This window comes from Grus americana, chromosome 11 (assembly GCF_028858705.1).
Source record: "Grus americana isolate bGruAme1 chromosome 11, bGruAme1.mat, whole genome shotgun sequence".
In the NCBI taxonomy this organism is placed as follows: Eukaryota; Metazoa; Chordata; class Aves; order Gruiformes; family Gruidae; genus Grus; species Grus americana.
In genome coordinates this window covers 22404321-22425619 of record NC_072862.1, presented here as the reverse complement: position 1 = coordinate 22425619, position 21299 = coordinate 22404321, and the positions used below count along the sequence as shown (strand labels likewise).

Sequence of the window (21299 nt, the reverse complement as noted above, 5' to 3'; positions counted from 1 at the left end):
ATAAAATATACTGGTTTGATCTGTTATTTTGAAGTTTGCATTACTTTCTCCTGAGATGTTTTTCCCCTAAAAGTCGCTTTAAACCATCCTAAAGGTCTTCTTATTAATGGGTTTCTGGCACATTCCTTAGACCTGTATGCAACATCTGAGAATCTTACGTAAATATGTTTTTGCACATCTTTTTGTGTTAGTTATTTTTTTTCTTCCTTTCAGTAGATCCCTTTTGATTTGTTTTGGTTGGGGTTTTTTTTGAGCTAGAAGATGTTTTTAAGCTTTATTTTTGAAGCAATCTTGTAAATAAGAAAAGTTCTCTATATATATCATCAGCTATGTAAGGTGCTAGCTTTAGAGTGTGTATTTTGATATTAGTTAATGTATTCAAATCTGAAAATAAATGCTCTGCTTATGCAGCTTCCACGATTGCTATTTATAGACTTCTCATCTTCCCTGTTATTGGTAGGTGTAATTAACAAGCCATCACTGGGAATTTTCCTAATCACAAAAGACTCTTAGTTGTAAGTACAAAATGGTCTATGCTTAATTCTGAGTAGACAGAAATGAGGATAAGTTATGTCAGGTGTCCTACCTCATATTAAATCCGTGACCCTTTCATGTCCCACTTCCTTCTGCATCCAGTCATACACTTTAGGAAAATTAGGGTTTGGTGAAAAAGAAAGTTTGTCCCATTTAAAACAACTGGTTTTGCAAGCAGTAGAATCCCTGTTTGTGTTGTCTTTTAAAACCTGCCCTCCCAGAAACCCTGTCAGCTACCTGGTGTTTTTTGCCTTTCATTGGGAAGGAGCAAATGAGTCTCAGGTAGTTTGCTGATAATCAGCACCACAACCTACATGTCCTCTTGGTGCATTTAAGTGGCAATTTCTTCATACTTAGTAATATTTGAAATTTGTGATGTTGAGGATGAGTTAAATTTCCATGAACCTGTTCAGTTCTTCAATTTCTCTGAATTTGAAAAAACAAAAAATATTGCTTGTGTTTAAAGCCAGAGGGAAGGCACCCTTGTGTACATTTTTCTCTTAACCTATTGTTAGCTTCACTTTTTAAGTAGAATTTCTTTGGAAGAACAACACTTCAGAACGCTCTTACAAAGTCACAATTTTCTGTTAAGTACTTTTCCTATTGAATAAGATAATGTCACACCTGGTGCAGGGTGGGAGGGAGCTGCAATAAACCCCCCTGAACCTCCCTAGCTTGCAAGGTGATTAAAAAATAAAAAGGGAGCTTGTTCTTCCAGTAAGCTGTTTGATAAAATTTAGTTCATATTAAATTCAATTTCTTGGTCAAGAGTGTTGAATGAATTCAAGGTTTCAGACCATCAGAAAGAGAAATATGAAGAAATTTTGTCAGCAAGCTAGACTTCCAGACCAGAAACCAAAGTTAGCATTTATGAGCTGAATGGGAAGCTAGGGAGATACCCGTTGGATAGAAACTTATTTTATTTAGAACTTTATTTTGCATATTCCCATATAACCCCTTAACCTTCAGAGTTCTCCTGTGAGCCGAATAGTATTCGTTTTGGTAACAGGAAAACTGAAAACATTGTAGGCTGCCTTGCTCAAGGAGTGACACCCTAACAACTACAGAGTGGTACCACCTGCCTCTGGCTGCTTGTCCTTTATGCCGTCCTTTAGAATATACTCTGTTGTAGGCTGTCAGTACTTGGGGTGAGGTTCCAAAGGACCACCTGAAGCTCTAGGTTCTGTCATTAAGAACAATTATCCTGCTAATGCTTGCTCTAAGAAATCCTTTATCCCCCTTGTAGTGATGACTATTGGAACCTTCAATGAAAGATCAAAGTAAAATTAGGGAAAGTTACATTCTCTTCTCAACACCTAGTAGAAATTCTCTGGAGAAGCCCTTTAATTCTTGAGTTGGTTCTTTCTAGCAGTAGCTCTGGGCCAGCTTAGGCTGGGTGCTGGGCTGCTGGCCGGGGCCAACGCACAAGCAGCTCCTCAGTTGAGATCAGTCATATTCTCTAGGCTTACAGTTCTTTTTTTAGGACAGAACAAAGTTAACAGTTTTTAGAGGACGGATTTCAAAGTAACATGATACAATTTTATTGATCTCTAGTTGGTGAATTTGTGGATAAGGCTATGAATTACAAAGTTTCTTCACTGTGGAAATGACTCTTACAGGTTTGTTACTCCGAAGTTTATGCCACCGCTACTAGAGTTTAATTTATCAAATATGGAAAGAGTAGTCTTCATTCTTACAGTTCAGAGTTTTCAGGTACTATTTTCATGTAATAACAGTTCAGAGTTTACATTGCTTCCATGTTACAACTTTTGTAACAAATTAAGACTGCTTTCCGATAATCCTAGGCTGCAAAACTTCCTGATGCTTCACTTCAGCATGAAGAAAGTATCGATGGGAAAAGATGATTTTAAATGTTCAGGCTTATGGGGGTAGCAAGAATTCGAGTTGTAGTTTAGTACAATAAGTAATGATCCAGCATTTTCTGTATCTCAAGTAAAGGTGATCTTTGAATCAAGCTGTGCTTTTTGATAGTATTCTTTGTTTTCTGTTTTGACAATTGCTGGAAAGGAACTCTCCTGGGTTTGTATCACTCCGGATTTTGTGTACAAATGTCGCTCACTAACAAGGGGGATGGATAAAACTATTCCTATTTTTGTTGGGTACTGTGAATTTAAATTCAGAAAGCTTAAGAATTCTGAAATTCAACTCAAAAGCATGTGAACATAGTAGTAACATTACTTGCAGGAAAAACAGTCCTTTTTGAATACGAAGGAGATTCATTTTCCAAGATTATATTTAGAAGATGACCATATGTGTAACCTTATTTCAGATGAAAAGAGCCACAAAGCCTGATGCAAGAAATTGAGATTTGAGAATTCCCTTATGATTAAATTATATATATTGCTCTAATCTGTCTAGCTCTTAATAGGGTATTAAGTATATAATAGTGTAATGTAAAAAGAGAACTGAATGGTGATGTATTTAGTAATGTTATTTGCAATTAAAAACCCTGAGGAATGGTTATGGTTGTGTGATCAACCTTGTATAAAAATAGTACGGTCACCTTGTCCTTTGGAATTGATTTTGCATGCCTTAAAGGAAATGTCTTTCAGGTCATCCAGCATGCTGCAAATCATTCACTCTTACAGGTGGACTTTATATTATAATTCCTTACAAAATGATGATGGAATTACTGGTTCTGTAAAGATATCCCTTTAATATCTTTAAAAGAAATTATGGTTGTCTGTTGTGTCACACTGCTGGAAGAAACAGTGCACAATAAGTGCTGTGAGGAAAATTTTACATCACTTTAAAACATAAGCAGCATTTGCCTTTATAAGCAGTAGATGTTATTGCCAGAAACCAATTCCATCACCAACCCTCCTCCCCAACACATGCTTTTTAATATGTTAAAATGAGTAGCTTTGGCTTGCTTTGTTTTGAGATCTGAAAGTGGTTACAGCTAAATCTGGAGCTGATGTATAAAGAGATGTAAAATACTCCAGAAACTATGAATGTGCTTGTCTGAGGAGGGGAATCTGGGGCAATGGGTGTGTTTAAGGGCAAGGAAAAAATAATCTAAATTAGATGGGAGCTCCACTATTTTTAATTGCTTCTTTTTGCATGACTGACTTTATTTTTTTCCCCTTATTTCTTGTATTCTCAGCTTGCAAGTTATACCTCTTCAGATGTTTTTGTTCAATAAGTTTAACTTTTGACAGCAGGGGGGTCAGGGGTGTTCTTTGCTTCTCGTTTGTCATCAGTAGCTTTTCAGTTCAGTTTCTGGAAGGGACTTCTCTCCCAGCAGCAGGAGCATTTAGTAGCTGATGTTGGGCTTGTCTTTTGCATTGGCAAGTGTTTCGACTTTCATGCCTGAAGCTGCTTGCACATAAAGCTTCACTTTGGGAAGGGTTATGGAGCAGGGAAATGTGTAATAACATGCAAAGAGGTGTTTCAAAGCTAGTAAGCTATTAACAGTGAACGGCATGTTCTACGGGATGGTTATATTTATGCTGAAACTATACTAGCCCATACTATCAGTGAGTTAGTCAAAAGTAATTGGCAGAATCATTGTAAAACTGTAATCAGATGCCTTCAGGTCCAATGGAAGAAAATTAACAGTTTTGCATTCTCGTTTCTCCTCAGAAAACCTGAAAAAGGAGTCCAGTACCTAATTGAGCGAGGTTTTGTGCCAGACACTCCAGTCGGTGTTGCCCACTTTCTCCTGCAGCGGAAAGGTCTCAGCAGACAGATGATTGGAGAATTTCTAGGAAATCGACAAAAACAGTTCAACCGGGATGTGTTAGAGTGAGTATTGTGTGTGGGGAGGAGGTAAGCGTGGTTTAATGTGCAAGTAAGACGTATCATCGAGGTGGAGGTAGTAATGGTCTCTGAATGTTTTGTGCTTGTTCTGAAGGCGAGGGAAACCAGACTCGAAGGGTTAAGAAAGAAAGCATGCACATGAGCAAATATTTATTTCTTTGTTTAAGTTACTGTTTCTGTTATTGATCCAGCAAGATACTTACAAGGATTTATATTCTCTGTACTCGCCTACATTTACTCCAAATTTATGTTTTAATTTCATTGGTGCTAGAGTATGTTATTTCAAAGTCTTTTTCCTTCCTCAGGCTCTCTAATAATTTACTGAATGAAACAAAATAACATTATATGCAACATAAGGCTTCATCAGTAACAGAACATGAAAATAATTATTATAGCCAAATGGTTCAGATGTTAGATAAACAGGGATTTCAGTGTGTACAGGCATATGCTGACAAGATCTATACAAACTGTTCTTTTCCAAAAGATTAGATAAACAAAAACTGTTCTAAAACCCGAAGAAATTCAAAGCAGAAAATTAGACTTTTAGCAGTGTGGTCATAAATTTCTAAACCTTATATACAGAGTAGACCAAAAAAGAAGTTGCTTTATTTTAAGAGGGTGTTCATTTTCATTTTGTAAACTGGAGAGGGACTGTTTACAAGGGCGTGGAGTGACAGGACAAGGCGGGGATGGAGATGAGATGTGAGGCAGACTTTCTTCCCTGTGAGGGAACTGGTGAGGCCCTGGCACAGGTTGCCCAGAGCAGCTGTGGCTGCCCCTGGCTCCCTGGCAGTGTTCAAGGCCAGGTTGGATGGGGCTTTGGGCAACCTGGGCTGGTGGAGGGTGTCCCTGCCCATGGCAAAGGGTGGGACTGGATGGGCTGTGAGGTCCCAGAGGTACCAGTCTAGGATTTAATACATGCATTCTCCTGGGGGTTTTGGGGGGTTTTTTGGCATCTGATATACTGACCTGTAAACATCAATACATCTTAGTCCAGTTTTGTTCAAGGAATTGTGTAAAAAAAATGCAGTTAGATGTTTAACAAAACTGCTGAGAATGAAAGCAAAAATCCCCACGTCTTGCCCACAAAGGAAGACTAGGAAAAATTCTGACTGCAGCTTTTAACGAGAGTATAATAAAAGCTATGCTGAAATTTGCATTGGTCTATAGTTGCAGTCTTTCTTGAGGCCTGAATGTTGATACATTATATTGATACCATAATATTGATCCATCACAAAAAATTTAAGGTTATGTTATCATGAAATGAAGTGTCTGCCCACACCTTATATTTTCTTTGCATATTTTTTATAGAATGCTCTCAGTGACTTCATACTGCAAAGATGTTGGTCACATTCCCTAGAGTCATCCTGATCTTACGCTTATGCTGTCAGAACTTATATATCTCAAATTGCAAGCTTGAACACTGTATTTGTACAGCTAATGGCATGTGTACATGTGCCATAGGCCTAGTTTTCAGAAGTAGTCTCTTTCTTTCCTACGCCTTATTAAAGGCTGCCACCTTATAGTACAATACCCAGCGGAAAGCAACGGAAGAGGCTGTGTAGCAAAGCTTGCAGCTAGCCTTACAATACAGAGTAATAGAATATGGCTTGATTTGGATGCAGTCCCTATTCAGCATGAGTCATGACTAGCTACTTGTAATGATCATCTGGGTTTTGCAATTATGAGTCAGACCAGGCTGAAGACTTTTCCAAAGAGTCCATATTTTCTAATGTTTTAAAAGAAAACAGTACAGGTCCAGGACGAGACGATTTCTAATCTTAGATGATTCATTTTGTGGTCTTGAACGAATTGTTTGCTCTCACCCTCTCAAAGAGGCTAGCAGAATATGGGGAAGTGGAAGGGTGTGTGTCTGCTAAGCCAGATGCTGTATCTGTGATGAGATGAAAGAGAAAGGCCATCATCACTTACCTACAACCCTACAACAATCCTTTTACTGAAATTCATCTATTCTTAAATAAGCTGTTTCAGCTATGCTTTGGGGCAAGGAACACCCTGTAAACAGTGCGGTTCTCTTGATAGTGTTCTGAACCTTGTTTGCAAATAGGAACAAGGTATTTTTTCTTAAAAAGAGAAAATAGAATAGCATTGCATCTTAAATAGCACATTTACAGATTGGAGGTAGATTTTGTTGAACTGATGATAACTCCAGGTTGTTACATAGAAAAGATATTTTAACTGATATCCTTTTTATGTTATACAGTTTAATTTCAAGTTACTTGCTTTGATTTGTGTTCAAGTTTCCCAGATCCTGTAAATTAGGCTGTTTTAACTGTTTGAAATCTTCTTTATACTGGAGCTTAGAAAATATTCAAGAGAGTAGCCTAAATTTTTGACCAAGAGCTGCATTCTGGGCCTACTGTAGTTGCTACCTGGTGGTAGCTGAAGTGTGAAGGCATTGTTTGGGTGGCGTGAGGCTGGCATAGCTGTCATTGATGTTGTTGCCCTGGCCAGCATTTGGGGCACATCAGATGCGCTTCCCAGAGCACTGCTGTTCTGCAGTGAGCCTCAGCTTTCTCTCTCTGCCTGACCAAGGAGCGCTTGATGTAATAGAGATGTAGCTGAGCATCTGACCCTCTACTTTGCATTAGAAAACAAAAGTACAGTCACTCAAAGGAGGAGTAAAATAAAACCATCACAAAGACCACTGTTAAAAGTGAGAGGGGAAGTATGACATTCTGTTGCTCTATATGGGACTCCGTCATTTCAGTCCATTACACTACACAGTTACGTGCAAGAGTACAGCAAGTGGTACAGTAGAGAACCAAGGCAGGTGTAGCTGTGCTGACCCAGCAAATGATATGTTCCACTCTTCTTGCCTAAATTTCCTAGAGAGGTGGTAAGCGGGGGATGGTTCCCGGGAAGAAGTTTCAGTTATCTGCCTCCCTAGCAGTGGTGAAGCCTAGCTGCCTCTTCCTTTTACCTGCCTGGGAGGTGTAACTCTAATAGTGAAGATGTGATCGTTCAGCACAGGCTTATTTACCCAGGGTACGTACGTACTCAAAATCACCCGCAGTGACTAAAGTCCATTTAATCATGTTCTCTTTATCATTATGATCATGATATTATTATCAAGGATTATAATTTTGTTAACTATTGTTAACAAAAACCGAACAAGTGTATCTGATCTTACTTACTTTCAGGTTGCGATTTGCTGTAATGACCCAACTAAAATAACTTGTTCCCTTTTTTATCATTACATAGCCACTAGAAAAGTTTTGTTTACTATTTCAAAACATTTGCAGCAAAGTACTGGTTCCAGTTAAGAGCACTGGCCATGGTTGTATATCTGCTGTCTCCACAGCTCGGGTAAAAGATTTTTTAAGACCCCTCCCCATTATATTGTTGGCCATGCATGTTTCTGGAGGTCTGTCTTGCTCTAATTACTTCATTTTGACTCCAGCATGTCTGCACATGTGCTTTACACCTTTAAAGGAGAAAAGAGTTTTTGAAAGTGTTACAGAACTTACAATAGGTGGGAAGACTGTGAACATTATTGCAGAACTGATAATAGGTTTTTAGGTGTGGGTTGGAAAGGGCGTGAGAAATACCAAGCCACTTTGTTTCCTTGTGCTTCTGAATAAAGGGAAAAATATTCAAGGCAAAGTGAATAAATTGCTTTGATATTAATCTGTTAGCTATAATGTTACTAGAAGAAAAATGTGAGCTACTCTAATTTGTCATTGTATAGCTATACATTTAAGAAAAGGCTTTTAAAACTGGATTGTGCTTTCTTCTGTGGTTCTGCGTTACAGTGCTGTTATTTGCAGTGATTCATGTCTGGTTATTTAAAAACTAAAAGCTAAGTTTAAAGGAAGGAAATTTATAAGCTTCTGATTTTAAAGTAGTCTTTAAACAAAGTATTAGAATGACATAGTTCATGATGTTGATCATATTTAACTAGTTCCTTTTTTATATTTTGTCAGCACTGTATTTTCAGAGCAAGAAAGTAATTATTTCTCCATAAATGTTAACTGAAAAACATGGCAAATGATGGGGAGCTGAGAATTAGAGTAAGAGAGTATCCAAACAAGATTAATTTTTTTTTTCTCCATATGTAAGAACATTCCTAGACACAGAGTCATTTGGTACAGATTATTGTGCTTGCTGCAGGCTGTTTGAGATTTGATATTTTGAGCAGTATAAACTATGTATTATTATTATTATTGTAGGCATTATAATAATTGATTGGCCTGGAAGCACAAAGCCAATAATTATGCTTGGCAATTATGTGTCACTTATATTGGTCAGATATTTGTCATTCCAGCCGCTCTTCTGTTAAAAAAAAAAAGGGCCTGCTTATATGTACGCATTGTCATTGATCTATTATTTGCAATCCTTCCTTCACAGCTTACCTACAATTATTGTAATTGCTGCTGAATATTTCAAAAAACTCCATGAATCTCTACAAGAGATGGAAAATCGCAAGGTTCTTTTGGTCTCAAAATCTTACCTTTGGTACTGTATTGTTAGAAACTGAAAGGGCCAACGGCAATATGTTTTTATCCTAGCTGTGTTGTGGATGAGATGGACTTCTCAACAATGGAACTGGATGAAGCACTCAGGAAATTTCAGGCTCATATCCGTGTTCAAGGAGAAGCCCAGAAAGTCGAACGGCTCATTGAAGCTTTTAGGTATGATGCTGAAATAAATTATTCAGTCACCAGAAACCTGCTGTTGTCTAATGGTCAAACTGGAGAACTGGGGAAGTTGAGTCTATCTAAGTTATTGCCCTGCTTGTTTGCACTGTCCTTGTGAGCAACATACCATTTCAAATGCAGCATGTCGTTTGCGGTGGTTTTGCTAAGGTTGAAATAGGAAGTTTTATTTGCTGGTGCTGTTCATGTATGTCATTTATATTAATGTAACGAGGTTTATCAATTAAAAGTTCTTTCTGGCATCAGTTAAAAAGAAATTCAAGGATCTTTTAATGTCTCTAACAATTTCCATATAATAGTTTGTATAAGAGGAATTGTAAGACTGTTTCCGTTTTAGAGTTTATATGCTCTCAACCTTTCATTAAGCATTTCAACAATAGCAGAATAAAGAGCATTAACTTACTAACACAAGCATGCTTTATCCAGGACAGGATGAGATGTAAATCATTGTGTGGCAGTAATCTAACATCAATGCTGTATTCTTACCTGGTGTCAGTAGCTATTACTCACTGAAAAAAAAAGAAATACTGAAGTTCTTGTAGCTCAGAATCTGTACTAAGAAGGGAAGTTACAGTGGTAGCAGAAAACTAAAGCCTTCCACATTCTAGGATTGACTTATAAAAATATGTGGATGGAAAACTAAATATATGTATGGAACGTGAATAATAGCTTGCTCAGCCTCTGGAATGTAGCAGTTGGTTTATTTGGTGGAATTAGAATAGAGATTCATAGCTCTGACAGCTTCCCCTCTTTGCTTTTTTACAGCCAACGATACTGTATCTGCAATCCAGGTGTTGTGAGACAATTTAGAAATCCTGATACCATCTTCATTCTAGCTTTTGCCATCATACTGTTAAACACAGATATGTACAGCCCAAACGTGAAACCAGAACGCAAAATGAAGCTAGAAGATTTTGTCAAGAATCTAAGGGGTAAGCAAACTCTAACCACGGTGGTCATGAAAGCTTCTCCCTGTAACTGTCATTGGAGGGACACCATGTGTCTTCTGGGAAAAAGACAGAATACAGGATGCTTGATTCTGGTTTTACCTGACTTCTAAAACTACTGTCACTTTTACAGGCTTTAGTTATTTCTGAAACAGTGAAAACGGAACTAAGCATATAGTATTTTGTTGTTTTTATCTTGTCTGTCTTGAGTGGATGTATTGTCAGGCCCTTTTATTCCCAGTTCTTTCAGTGTAGCTGAAAAGTGACCATTACCTTGTGTTCAGAATTCTTCAGTACCTCAATTTTTTAGATATAATTGGAATTTGCCACACTTACACCCTTCACCAAGTCAAAGGGCAACTCATAAAAGCTACAACTTGTATGCATGTGAGTGAAGGAATGAATAAATTCTGTTGCAAAGAATGCGTGTGTGTCTGTTTACAGATATATAAATCTTCATATAGTGTCACGGCATGTTGCGGACTATTCCTGAGAGGAGGAATGTGATTTCTAGATAGTGAATTACACCACTACACTGCAGCATAAGCTTACTAAGGAGTTCTTACAGAGATGCTGTCTGCATAGTTTACAGTTTGTGATTTCTCCACAGCAACCAATGTATTACAAGGGATATCATATCTCTGTTCTGAAAAAAATTAAACAAGTATGGTCTCTTACATATTTTAGAGATTTATTCTAAAAGGAAATCTCTTTCCATCCCTAGTTTCAAAACTATAAACTGCTTATTCTTGTTAAGTAGACATGCAGAGGAGACAGAGCCACCGTCTCTTTGTTTTTGTTAGAGAGGTACAAACCTGGGACCTGAAGCAACATAATAGCTTTCCACATTCTTAAGAGATGCAGATTAATGACTTTGCTAGAAACTTGTATGATAGGTATTGCCGCAGGAAACTTGCATTTCCTCAGGCAGTATATGTAGGTATATTAAGGAACACAAATTGCTATGCCGTGAGGAAGACTTTTGGAAATCAACTAAAGATTTAAATTCTTGGCGAGGGGAAAAAAAAATAAATCCCAACTCCAAAACCTTCCTGAAAGGTAGACAGTAAATAGCACAAAAATTTCATTTTGGTTTCTTCTTTGGTGTATTTCCTGATCAAGAAACTATTTGCCAGACTATGGCATGCCTAAGCCTGCAATTAGATTGCCAAAAAAACCCCAGATATTTTTTCAAATCTGTATCTCAGCTCTTTCTATCCTGGTTCTTTCTGGTGGAAAAGAACCGGGGGTTTATGATACATCAGCTCAGCTCTGCCTAACAGGAGGTAGTCCCTGTAGAGCTGAGGAGGAAGATCATGCATAGGGAGATGATACCTCCTCTTGTTCCTGGGCACTCAAGGAAGAATAGGTCAGGCAGCATTTACCTTTTATCACAGAAGAGCATTCAATGTTAGAGAAATAAAATGAGGCTGAAGTCCCCATCCCTTTTTTGCCTTTAAGACAGTTTGTGCCCGTAGGGAAAAAGCAGCTTTTACTATAGTTCCATTACTGTGTGTTTGTGCAAAGGCCAGGAAAATTGCCTGCTCGGTCATTGCAAGCCTCTCCTCTGCCTCCCCCTGCTTTTACGCACCCGATAAGCACAGTCTCTCTTCTTTTGGCAACAGGGGATGTAGCAGCGTGGTAGCAGAGTAGGCCCACTACTGCAGGCACCAGCAAGTACCGATGTATTGTCTAACAGCCATTTTCTCAGTGATACCTGAAAGTGGGCTGAGTGGCAGAAAGACAGGATCAAGTTGCTTAATATATAAAAATATATTGGCGCATCCCAGGTGCATGGCAGTTTATATTCATGTCTGCATGTGGTACTTTCAGTTTAGCATTAGTAAAAACAAAATACTTGTGGTGGTCTGGAATGTCAGATCTTGAAAATGAAAGTCCTGTTTGGTGATTTTATTCCCTTAGATTTATATAAGACAGGAATGAACAATCTATGCTTAGCAGATGTTTTAGCTTAGCAAAATTTAAGTTAGTGTTGAGATTTTATTGTAAAATCCATAAAAATTAAAAAAGGCCTGATATTCATCTCTTAGCATAATATTACATTTATGTTTGTTGTATTAAATACAGTAGATTCTCTCTGAGCTCCAGCCTGAATGCCAGCAATTTCTTATTGTAGGCCTTTTTGTAACAGGCTCCCGGGCCTATAACTTTAAATGGCTGGTCTGTGGAAGACTTTCTGGTGTGGAACAGAGCAGAGGCGGTTTAGCTTGCTTCTAGTTGCAAAGAAACTATTTTATCGCAGAATTTTTTATGTGAGCAGTTGTTCCACTAGGTGACAAAATATTGAATTTTGGCTTCTGAATGGGAGATAAGAGGTTATTGCTTTAAAACCTCTTTAAAAATTAGACATGCATCTCCCTGTCCCCAGGAAATCCAGCTTTAAGTCACTTAGTGAAATGGGGCTCTTTCCATTGCTGTTGAAAATTCAGGATCGAGCATTCGAGAGACTGTGGCATTTGTTAGAATACTGACATGCCAGTGGTAATCACAGAGTGCTAAACAATAATGCTGTAACGAGGCTATTTTTTTGATTGTTTTTCCAGAGTAAATTAATTGCTTTTGAAATCATACAGGAAATATTGGTTAAATTAATTTTACTGGGTGTTCATAAGGTTCTCATGTAGGAAATTATTTTATGAATAATGTTGAGTAATACTAGGACAGAGGCAAAATGGAATGGTGGGTCTGCTTCTCCCCAGTCGTATACTCCTAGGAGGAGGTCATATGAAGGTTTTAGTGTCTAAAGGGTTATTTAACTCATTTGAGCTTTGATGCCAAACAGAAGAAAATTAAAACAAACAAACCAGAATTTATATAGAAATTAGCCTTTTTATGGCTTAATTTTAGATTAGACTTTTAAAACAAAAACCCAAACCTGTGTAACCTCCATCAATGTCTTGGCATATTGGGGACAGCAAGCTTTTGGACAAAAATCAGTGCTTCAGTAATGAGTAACGTAACTTGTGCTGCTTTGGTAAGGTAGGTGCCAGAATAGCATAGCAGATGTTAGCTGACAGAGTGCTGGCAGCTATAAACCAAAACAGCATCAACAAGTACATCAGCAGTCTTGAGCAACATTGGCATTACTGTTAGCAGAGAAAACAATGATTGCCGTGGTCTTACATTCTCCTTGCTGAGAAACCTACCTTGCTGAGAGGTAACAGTGTTTGTTAGTCAGATCAGTCGGAGCCAGACTGATAATAGAAACTGTTGGCTTCTGCAGGTGTGGATGATGGGGAAGATATCCCACGAGAAATGCTGATTGGGATTTATGAGCGAATCCGCAAACGGGAACTGAAGACAAATGAGGATCATGTATCCCAAGTCCAGAAGGTTGAAAAACTCATAGTAGGAAAGAAGCCGGTGAGTTCACTTTGCACTACCTGTCAGTTACTAAGGAGATGTAACGCAGTATATACAGTATAGAGCAGTACAGAAGTTGTTGCTTAGAAGTATAAATTGGTTGGTAAATGGCAAAAGGCAGAAACTGCCACAATAATAATTTGCTATAAGATTGGTTTTAATTTTGGAGCATTCACAGTGCAGATGAATTTTGTTGTTGCAGTCTGGTATTCATGAGTGATGATGTTATGAGTCTTAAAACTCTTTTCTCTATGTGAAGCTTTACAATTCAGAAATTACACTGAAATATCTGCATTTTAGGCAGGTCTCGTGTTTGTTTCAATAGAATTGAAGTGTGTTGATAAAGTGATGTTGCAGAGAATCGTATTTCAACATTTACGCTATCAGTTATGGCTCCACAATTTAAAAGAGTGATAGAGAACTTCTGTTAACACCAGCGTCTTTCTCAGCTTTGCAGCTAGCTCTATGAACTGGTATTTGTAAGTGGAGGTCGTGTCGTTTTGTCTCAGAACTCATCTGGAAATCAGGTCCCAGGGACTCTAATGCTGGGTTTGAGCATCCAAAGATACCTTCTGCTTGGTCGTGGGAGAAATCCTGAAATACTTTGCTATATAAACTAATCTTCAAAGCGTCTGTTGGAAAAGGAGAGTAAAAAGGAAGGCCACAGCATTTTTCCCTTCGTTTTAGGAGCTAAGTGCACAGAGAGATATTAAGACCAATATTTTACATGCTAACAATGACATCTAATGTGGAGAGAGACAATGGATGCTCAGCCTTCCTGAATTAAAGTCCTAGAGTCATCTGCTGAAAATCCTCCTGCTAACAGTCACAAAGGCAGCCCAGAACAAAGCCAAAAAAACCACTAGCATGGTTTTGAAGTCCTACATCAGTTTTTTATCAACTCTGGGGAACTTTACTGCAGCAGGGACTGATGGGTTGGGGGATTTTTTATTAAGAAAAAGAGCATGGATCTTAAGATTCTGCCTGTTACTTTTAAAGAGCTTTGAATTGTAATCTCTTCTCAGGCAGGCCTCAATGGGGGGAGGGGGAGAAGGGAATGAGAGACAAAAATAAAAATCAAATTTACCTCTGTTTCCCAGAAAGGAAATATTGAGGAGATGTCTTGGAAGAAGCAGAGGAGAAAGAAAGCAAAATTTCCTTAATAAAAGCTTTTACCTGTTTTTGATGAGAAGGGAAACAAATATTCTGGAGTCAGTATTTGACAGTCATTTATGCTTTCATATGAATCTTATTTTCCATAATTGTTTGGGTATTTAGGTTTATATATAGCCTTCTGTGGGAGATGTTTTTTTCCATGGTTCTTTTTTTATTCAGGCATATGGCAATTCAAATCCTAAAAATAATCCTGACCTTGTAAATTAAATGGCATTAAGAAAACAATGCCCTCGATGGAGGCCTAGGTTCAAGGATTCTTCTGTTGAGAGACTTTTTAACTGTGTGAAAGAAAATTTAGGAAATAGCCAACAGTCTTTATTGATAGAAATATTTGTTTTTACTTTATAGGCATTTAGTCATAGTAAGACCGTGACGTATTTACTTGCTATGATACAGTACTGTGTTTCTCTGAAGTTTAACGAACTTGTATATGTCTTTCTACTGTAGATTGGATCTCTGCATCATGGACTTGGTTGTGTAGGTATTTCTCTCATATTCCTTCAAAATTTATAGTCATTTTAACTGGCAGCATTTTCTTAAACAGGCAATAATGCATTCTATTACATTTTGGCTTTTTAAAAAATTGGGCTGTTTTCAAGCAGAATTTTCCTATTGTTTTAGTAATAACTCTCCAAAGTATAGAGATTTTTCTTAAAAGTATATTTCCCAGAGAGACTGCTTAATTTATTGGCAAGAGTTTTCTAGACCTTTTTTGTTAGTACACTTTCTTTGCATTTCAAATGCTATTATCACTGTAGAAATTATGCAGGCAATGAAGAATAAATAGGTAAAATTACAGTCACACCTCACCTTTCCACCTGGGCCTTGGTGTGTTTATTCTTCCTGGTCCATTTCAGTTTTGAACGATACTCCAGAAAGGTATTGCCAATTAAAATTAACAGTTCTCTTCTGAAACGTAGATGAACATAGAAAATATTGATTCCAGATTTAAGTTATAGGCATATTCAATAATAATCCTAAAACTAGTCTTCTAATGCAGTGTTCTGCTTACTTTAATTTCGCGATAGCATTATTGCTAGTAGTTTTGAACAAACAAAAAAACCCATGCACAGGAGTGCACGTACTGCGCTGAAATCTGATTACCTTATGCAAATTTAATCCTAATGATATTTTTTCCTGAATTCTGACTGCACTGTGCATTAGCATCTTCACTTGGGACAACCCAAAGAAGGAAGTTTAAACTTTCATTTGTTTTTTCAGTCTTCTATTTCTTGCTTTTTCTGTGTAAACAATGAAAATCACGCAGAGCTGGCTTCATATTCCTAAGTGAAGTACCTGTCATTGTTTCCTGGATGCATGTCTAGCAGTACCACTGGACTGTAAAAACAAACTGAAAGATGTGACCTTTATAAAATATAGTAGAAGGGAATCTTCCCGGATCATCTATTGCTATGAATGAAAGCATTGTCTATAGTTAAATTTCAGTCCAGAGCTTACTGTAGTTGTTTGCAAGTTCGTAGGCTCAGTGACTGCCCTTGGGTTTTGTTATCTCGCTGTAGCAAATCTCAGACTGCCATGTGCTGGGGAAACTAAGTCTGGAGGTAAGAGAGAATGGGAACACGCAGCATTGATTCCTGCCACTTTTCCCTGAGAACCTGTGTAAGCTGTTCAGTTACCAGAATAACCTGAAAATGGAAACCATTGATTCCTCGAGCATTTGTCACCACACTGGCTCCTTTAGAACATGTCAGATTTGTTCTTAAATACCTTCTCTTTGCAAGTTCAGGGAGGGTAATTAACCTAATGCCATAGATAATTAAATGCTATTAGCATTTTATCTGTTATTAGTATGATTATCATTGGATTTTGGGGAAAAACTGGAATCTCACCAACTGACTTGATAACCAACCAGGAACAAGGGCAGATAGTGAACCCTTCTTTTTTTTTTTTCTTCTTCCCTGTTCATGTTGAGGAAGAAGCAGCAGTAACAGTCTTTGACTCTTTTTCTTTGTCCAGTAAATCTCATAATTCCCATGCAGAATCAGGAATTATAAAGAAATATAATATATAAAGGAAATATATGTCTAGTTACCAAAGAATATTCTCTACTTCAAATTTTACAGGTTTAATGATTTAATATTGTTGACAAGATATCATCATTTGCATTTGAAATAAATGAAGTCTCACTGGGTTGAGAACAGCAGCTTCAGAGATAACTTCAGCAGGCATTTCAAATAAGAAATGGAAAATTATTCTTGGTTTTCTTGCTGGCATGAGAAAATAAGCCAGACTGAAAATGTATTTACTTTTTCCTGATGTCACCATTTCCTTGGTATTGGGGAATGAACAAATTGAATTAACTCAGTGGCTGACAAAATGTAGTCTACAACATCAGTGTGTTCATCTCCCAAAAGCTGAAGTTGCTTTGCATCTTTTCTTCTAATAAAGATACATAAAAATGCTCAGGAAAGCAAACGTCCTTTGCTTTGAGCTCCCACATGCTTAATTTTAAGTTCTTTCAAGGTTTTACCATTTCACAAAGTAAAACTCTCTCCCCAGTAAAACTTTCATTGGTGTCCATGTACAGGACTGCAAGCTGTAAGAGAATATTTTATGTAAGAATTACGATGAAGTTTGAATGTCATGCAAGTTTGTGGCATATAAATCTTTATTTTTCTGTTGTTGGTCCTCTGATAACAAAGTCTAATGGGCTTAGGGGTAAAAATATTTGAAGTATTCAAAAAAAGACTCTGGGTACGAAGGATGCTCTTTCTTGGGTAAATATTGCTATGTTAACCACGAACTTTGTATTATCACAGGTCCTCTCTCTGCCCCACCGGAGACTCGTTTGCTACTGTAGGCTGTTTGAAGTTCCAGATCCAAATAAACCTCAGAAGCTTGGATTGCACCAGCGAGAAATATTTTTATTTAATGATCTTCTTGTGGTATGTACTTTCAGGTGGATAGGTTTCTAGTGAGGTATTCAGGAATGCCTATCTCCATGAAATCAGTGGCATTTAAGTGCATGAGCATTCCTAAAAATAATTATCTATTACCTGTTACTGTGTACTCCAACAATCTTGGGATGATTACAATTTAAATCTTCTTAATTTTCTTCATTATATATAATTTGCTTTTAAACCGAAGCCTTTTATTGATTACTGCGCTCTATTGTAAGAAAATACTTTGATGCAATAGCTTTTACTCTAAAGAACAAAAATGACTTCCAGTTTACCCATTTCCCTAATGGATAAATGGAAACATTCTTTTTTCTGTGAATAATGAATTCAAGTTACTTGTGGAAAAACAAAGTTACATAGTAGTATGTATTCGTCAGATGTTCTATGAACCAGACATGTTTATTCATTGAAATAGGAATAGGATATGTTGAAATACATTTACTTTTTAGTGTGCATTTAACTTGACCCAGTCTTTTGAAAAACAGACGTACAAAACTAGCAACAGCTTGGAATTATTTGGTTGATTTACTCTTAAAAATAGGAAAATTTGTTGCACTCTATTTGGAATGTATTTGGCTGTTATCTGAGAACTAAGAACTAAACTAAATATTTTATGTTTTGTTACGAAAAAGCAACCTGTGTGCATCTCCAAATACCATCTTAGACCATCTCATCCAATGATGCCCTGTTCTCCCTGTGATTTGTACAGCACCTATCTCAATACAAGCTCTGAGTCCATGGAAACCTTTACTTTTTGCTACAATAGAAGTAACATGCTACTACTTCTTGGGAGTAGGCTTGGAAGGTCACGCAGCACATAAGAGCTAAGAATTAAGCTTGTGTGGAGAGGTCCATGGGCATGTCCTGCCCGTTGTCAGACTGTAAGAAAAAAATGTGAAGAAAAGTGTGCTAAGCTTTTTAAAAAGGAAAATTTAAACATGTTTGCATTTTTGCTAGCATGTACAGTGCACAATATGATGTAGGGTTTTTTCGTTCTGGAATTTCAAGTAGAGCTGTGGAGAATAGAGAACACAAAGGCTTTGTATCTGGATAAAATATTAACCTTTTGGTTAAGAGATACCAATGCTTCAAAGCTAGCTTTCTTTCTTCAGTAGTAGTAGATTAAAGACATCAATTGCATTTTAAAAAAAAAAAAGGAAAAAATTACAAATTCATCTTTTCTGGCAGATTATAGCTTTCTTTGGCATAAAATGTTCTCTCATATGCTAATTCTTAAGAACAGTAATTTTCCACAAACATATATGGTAAAAGGTATATTTAACTTTGTTTATTTGATAACTTTCAGGTGACCAAGATTTTTCAAAAGAAGAAGAACTCAGTCACATACAGTTTTCGACAGTCCTTTTCCCTCTATGGAATGCAAGTTCTTCTTTTTGAGAACCAGTGTAAGTCTTTCCTCTCTTTTTCGATGACCATTTTATTTATAAATAAAATAAAATAAAAATTCATGTGAGTGAAAGGGATGGACAGGATTTGATTCTGAATTTAGGAATAAAATTGCTCTGAACTTAACTTAGCCCTAAAGTTTAAAACAAGGTGGTGTCAGCATAAGAAACAGCAAGACTGCTATTAGATTTTTTTGTTTGTAGTCAGAAGCCAAATCTAACCAAATGTGGTGGTGTGCTTGTAAGGAATAGAATTTTTGTAAAGAAATAAATAATACTATATCTGTTGCTGAGTCAATGGTACAGTTAGCTGGAACTGAATGTATGATAATAAATAATGACTATTACAATGATATGTGTCATTCCAACCACCATTTAATTTATTTTCCTGACTTATATCTTAACTTTGTGCCTAGGTAATGTATACTTATTCAAATATAAATACAAAGCAAAGAGTCTGGATTAAAGTTTGTGTTTTCTGACACCTTTTGTTTATGTTAATCTGCATCAATCCAATATTCTTTTTATCTTTAATGCTTATCAAGCTTAGCTTTAGCAGACAACAACCCAACAAAAAGCAAATAGTTTGCTAATGCTCCTGTAGATTTTAAGCCCTGAGACAGCATCAGTAATAACGCAGCAGAGCACAGTTCTTGGTTTCGTACGTGGGGAGACAGTCTGTTAGACCTGAGTTCATGGTTTGTAAACCAAACCTTGACCTTCATGATAAACTGGATACAGCTCAGTGTAACATTCAGTAGTGTCTGTGCATTTCTGTTGTGGGAGGCTTTTAGTTTTCACTTGTCCTTGAGAATGTGCTCCAATGCTCATCTCAAAAGAAGACACTGTTATTGAGTCAAAGCATCTGGAGATTTCAAAAAGGAAGATTTTGTAGAGCTTATAGCAGCGATGTAGCCTGCAGATTATTTATATGCATACACATTCATTCTCTCTCTCTCTTATGCACACATTGTATGATATAAAATTCATTTTTAGAGAGGAAGGCCAAATATTTCTATCCTGGATTCTACTAAAAACAGAGTAATATATAATTCCTCTGATGTCAGGTTAAATAAATTTAAAAAAAAAAATAATCACATGAGCTTGCTAAGTAGAAACACTTTATTCAAGTAAACTTAAAAATATCTATAGTGGAACTAGGAGTGAAAGGTTGGATTCCTCCCGGTGAACTGGAGGCATTTTAACTGGGATACTTTAGTCGACATAGTTGGGCTCTGTCGTGGTTTAACCTGGCAGGCAGCTAAAACAACCACACAGCCGTTCGCTCACTCCCCACCTCAGTGCAATGGGGGAGAGAATCAAAAATAAAAATAAAAAAGGTAAAACTTGTGGGTTGAGATAAAGACAGTTTAATAGGACAGAAAAGAAAGACAATAATAATAATACTAGTAGTAGTAATAATAATAATAGAATATACAAAGCAAGTGATGCGCAGGACAATTGCTTGCCAGCCAAGGCTGATACTCATCCAGTTCTCAAGCCAGCTGCCTTCCAGCCCAACCCCCAGTTATATACTGAGCATGACATCGTATGGTATGGAATATCCCTTTGGCCAGTTGGGGTCAGCTGTCCTGGCTGTGTCCCCTCCCAGCTTCTTGAGTGCCCCCCACCTTCTCATTGGTGGGGCAGTGTGAGAAGCTGAAAAGTCCTTGACTGCTTGGCAACAGCTAAAAACATCAGTGTGTTATCAACATTATTCTCACCCTAAATCCCAAACACAGCACTGTACCAGCTGCTAGGAAGAAAATTAACTCTATCCCTGCCAAAACCAGGACAGGCTCCTAAGGTGAATTCACTACGGTGAATCAGTGAGCTGATTGTACTTCTAATATCGGTGCCTGTCAGGTGAAATGCAGTATTTTCCAGTTGAGAAAGAGTATTCTTCCCCTCTGGTTTGTAAAATTCATATTCTTGATTTCCCCTGTCCCCAGCAAGCTTTGGGGTATTTTGGCCAAAGCCGTCATGCCATTCAGCAAATCTGTGTGTAGCAGCTGTCAGAATCAGCTAGTTTCAAGAGAATAAAATACAGTGTCACTAAAGCAGAAGCAACAAAAATATTGATATGGCTGCTGGTGAGGTTGAATGAAATGGTTGGCGTTGATGACAGAAGAATTGACTTCTAATGATAGAAGTCAGTTAAGTTGGGAAGTTAAGGGATGGAAGAGCTTCAAAAGGGAAAATAATGTCATGTATATCTAGTAAATAAATAGGCCATGAGGGAAGTATATTTTACATTTTCAGTCAAAATCACTGAAAATATAAAGGGCAAGCAGATCACTTCAGAGAGAGTATATCTGAAACCAATAAATACATCATTGTTTCCTGATGCTTAATCAATATGATATAGAGAAGTATCTCTGGTAATAAAACATTTTTGTTTGTTCAGTGTGTGGAGATTCGTTGTTCTTATGTGCAGGTAGCCCATGTGACTTTGGGGTTACCGAGTTT

General features: G+C 37.3%; 1 protein-coding gene across 17 annotated transcripts in view; it reads left to right on the top strand.

Annotated features, from left to right (window-relative positions):
- Positions 1–21299, top strand: part of IQSEC1 (IQ motif and Sec7 domain ArfGEF 1) — a 341486-nt gene that overhangs the window by 304595 nt on the left and 15592 nt on the right. For all 17 annotated transcript variants that reach the window (XM_054837997.1, XM_054837996.1, XM_054837995.1 and 14 more), the window contains 7 exons: positions 4141–4302; positions 8850–8972; positions 9762–9928; positions 13188–13327; positions 14951–14980; positions 17284–17409; positions 18731–18830. In XM_054837997.1, coding sequence (XP_054693972.1) covers positions 4141–4302; positions 8850–8972; positions 9762–9928; positions 13188–13327; positions 14951–14980; positions 17284–17409; positions 18731–18830 — 848 coding nt within the window. The remainder of the gene's footprint in view (positions 1–4140; positions 4303–8849; positions 8973–9761; positions 9929–13187; positions 13328–14950; positions 14981–17283; positions 17410–18730; positions 18831–21299) is intronic.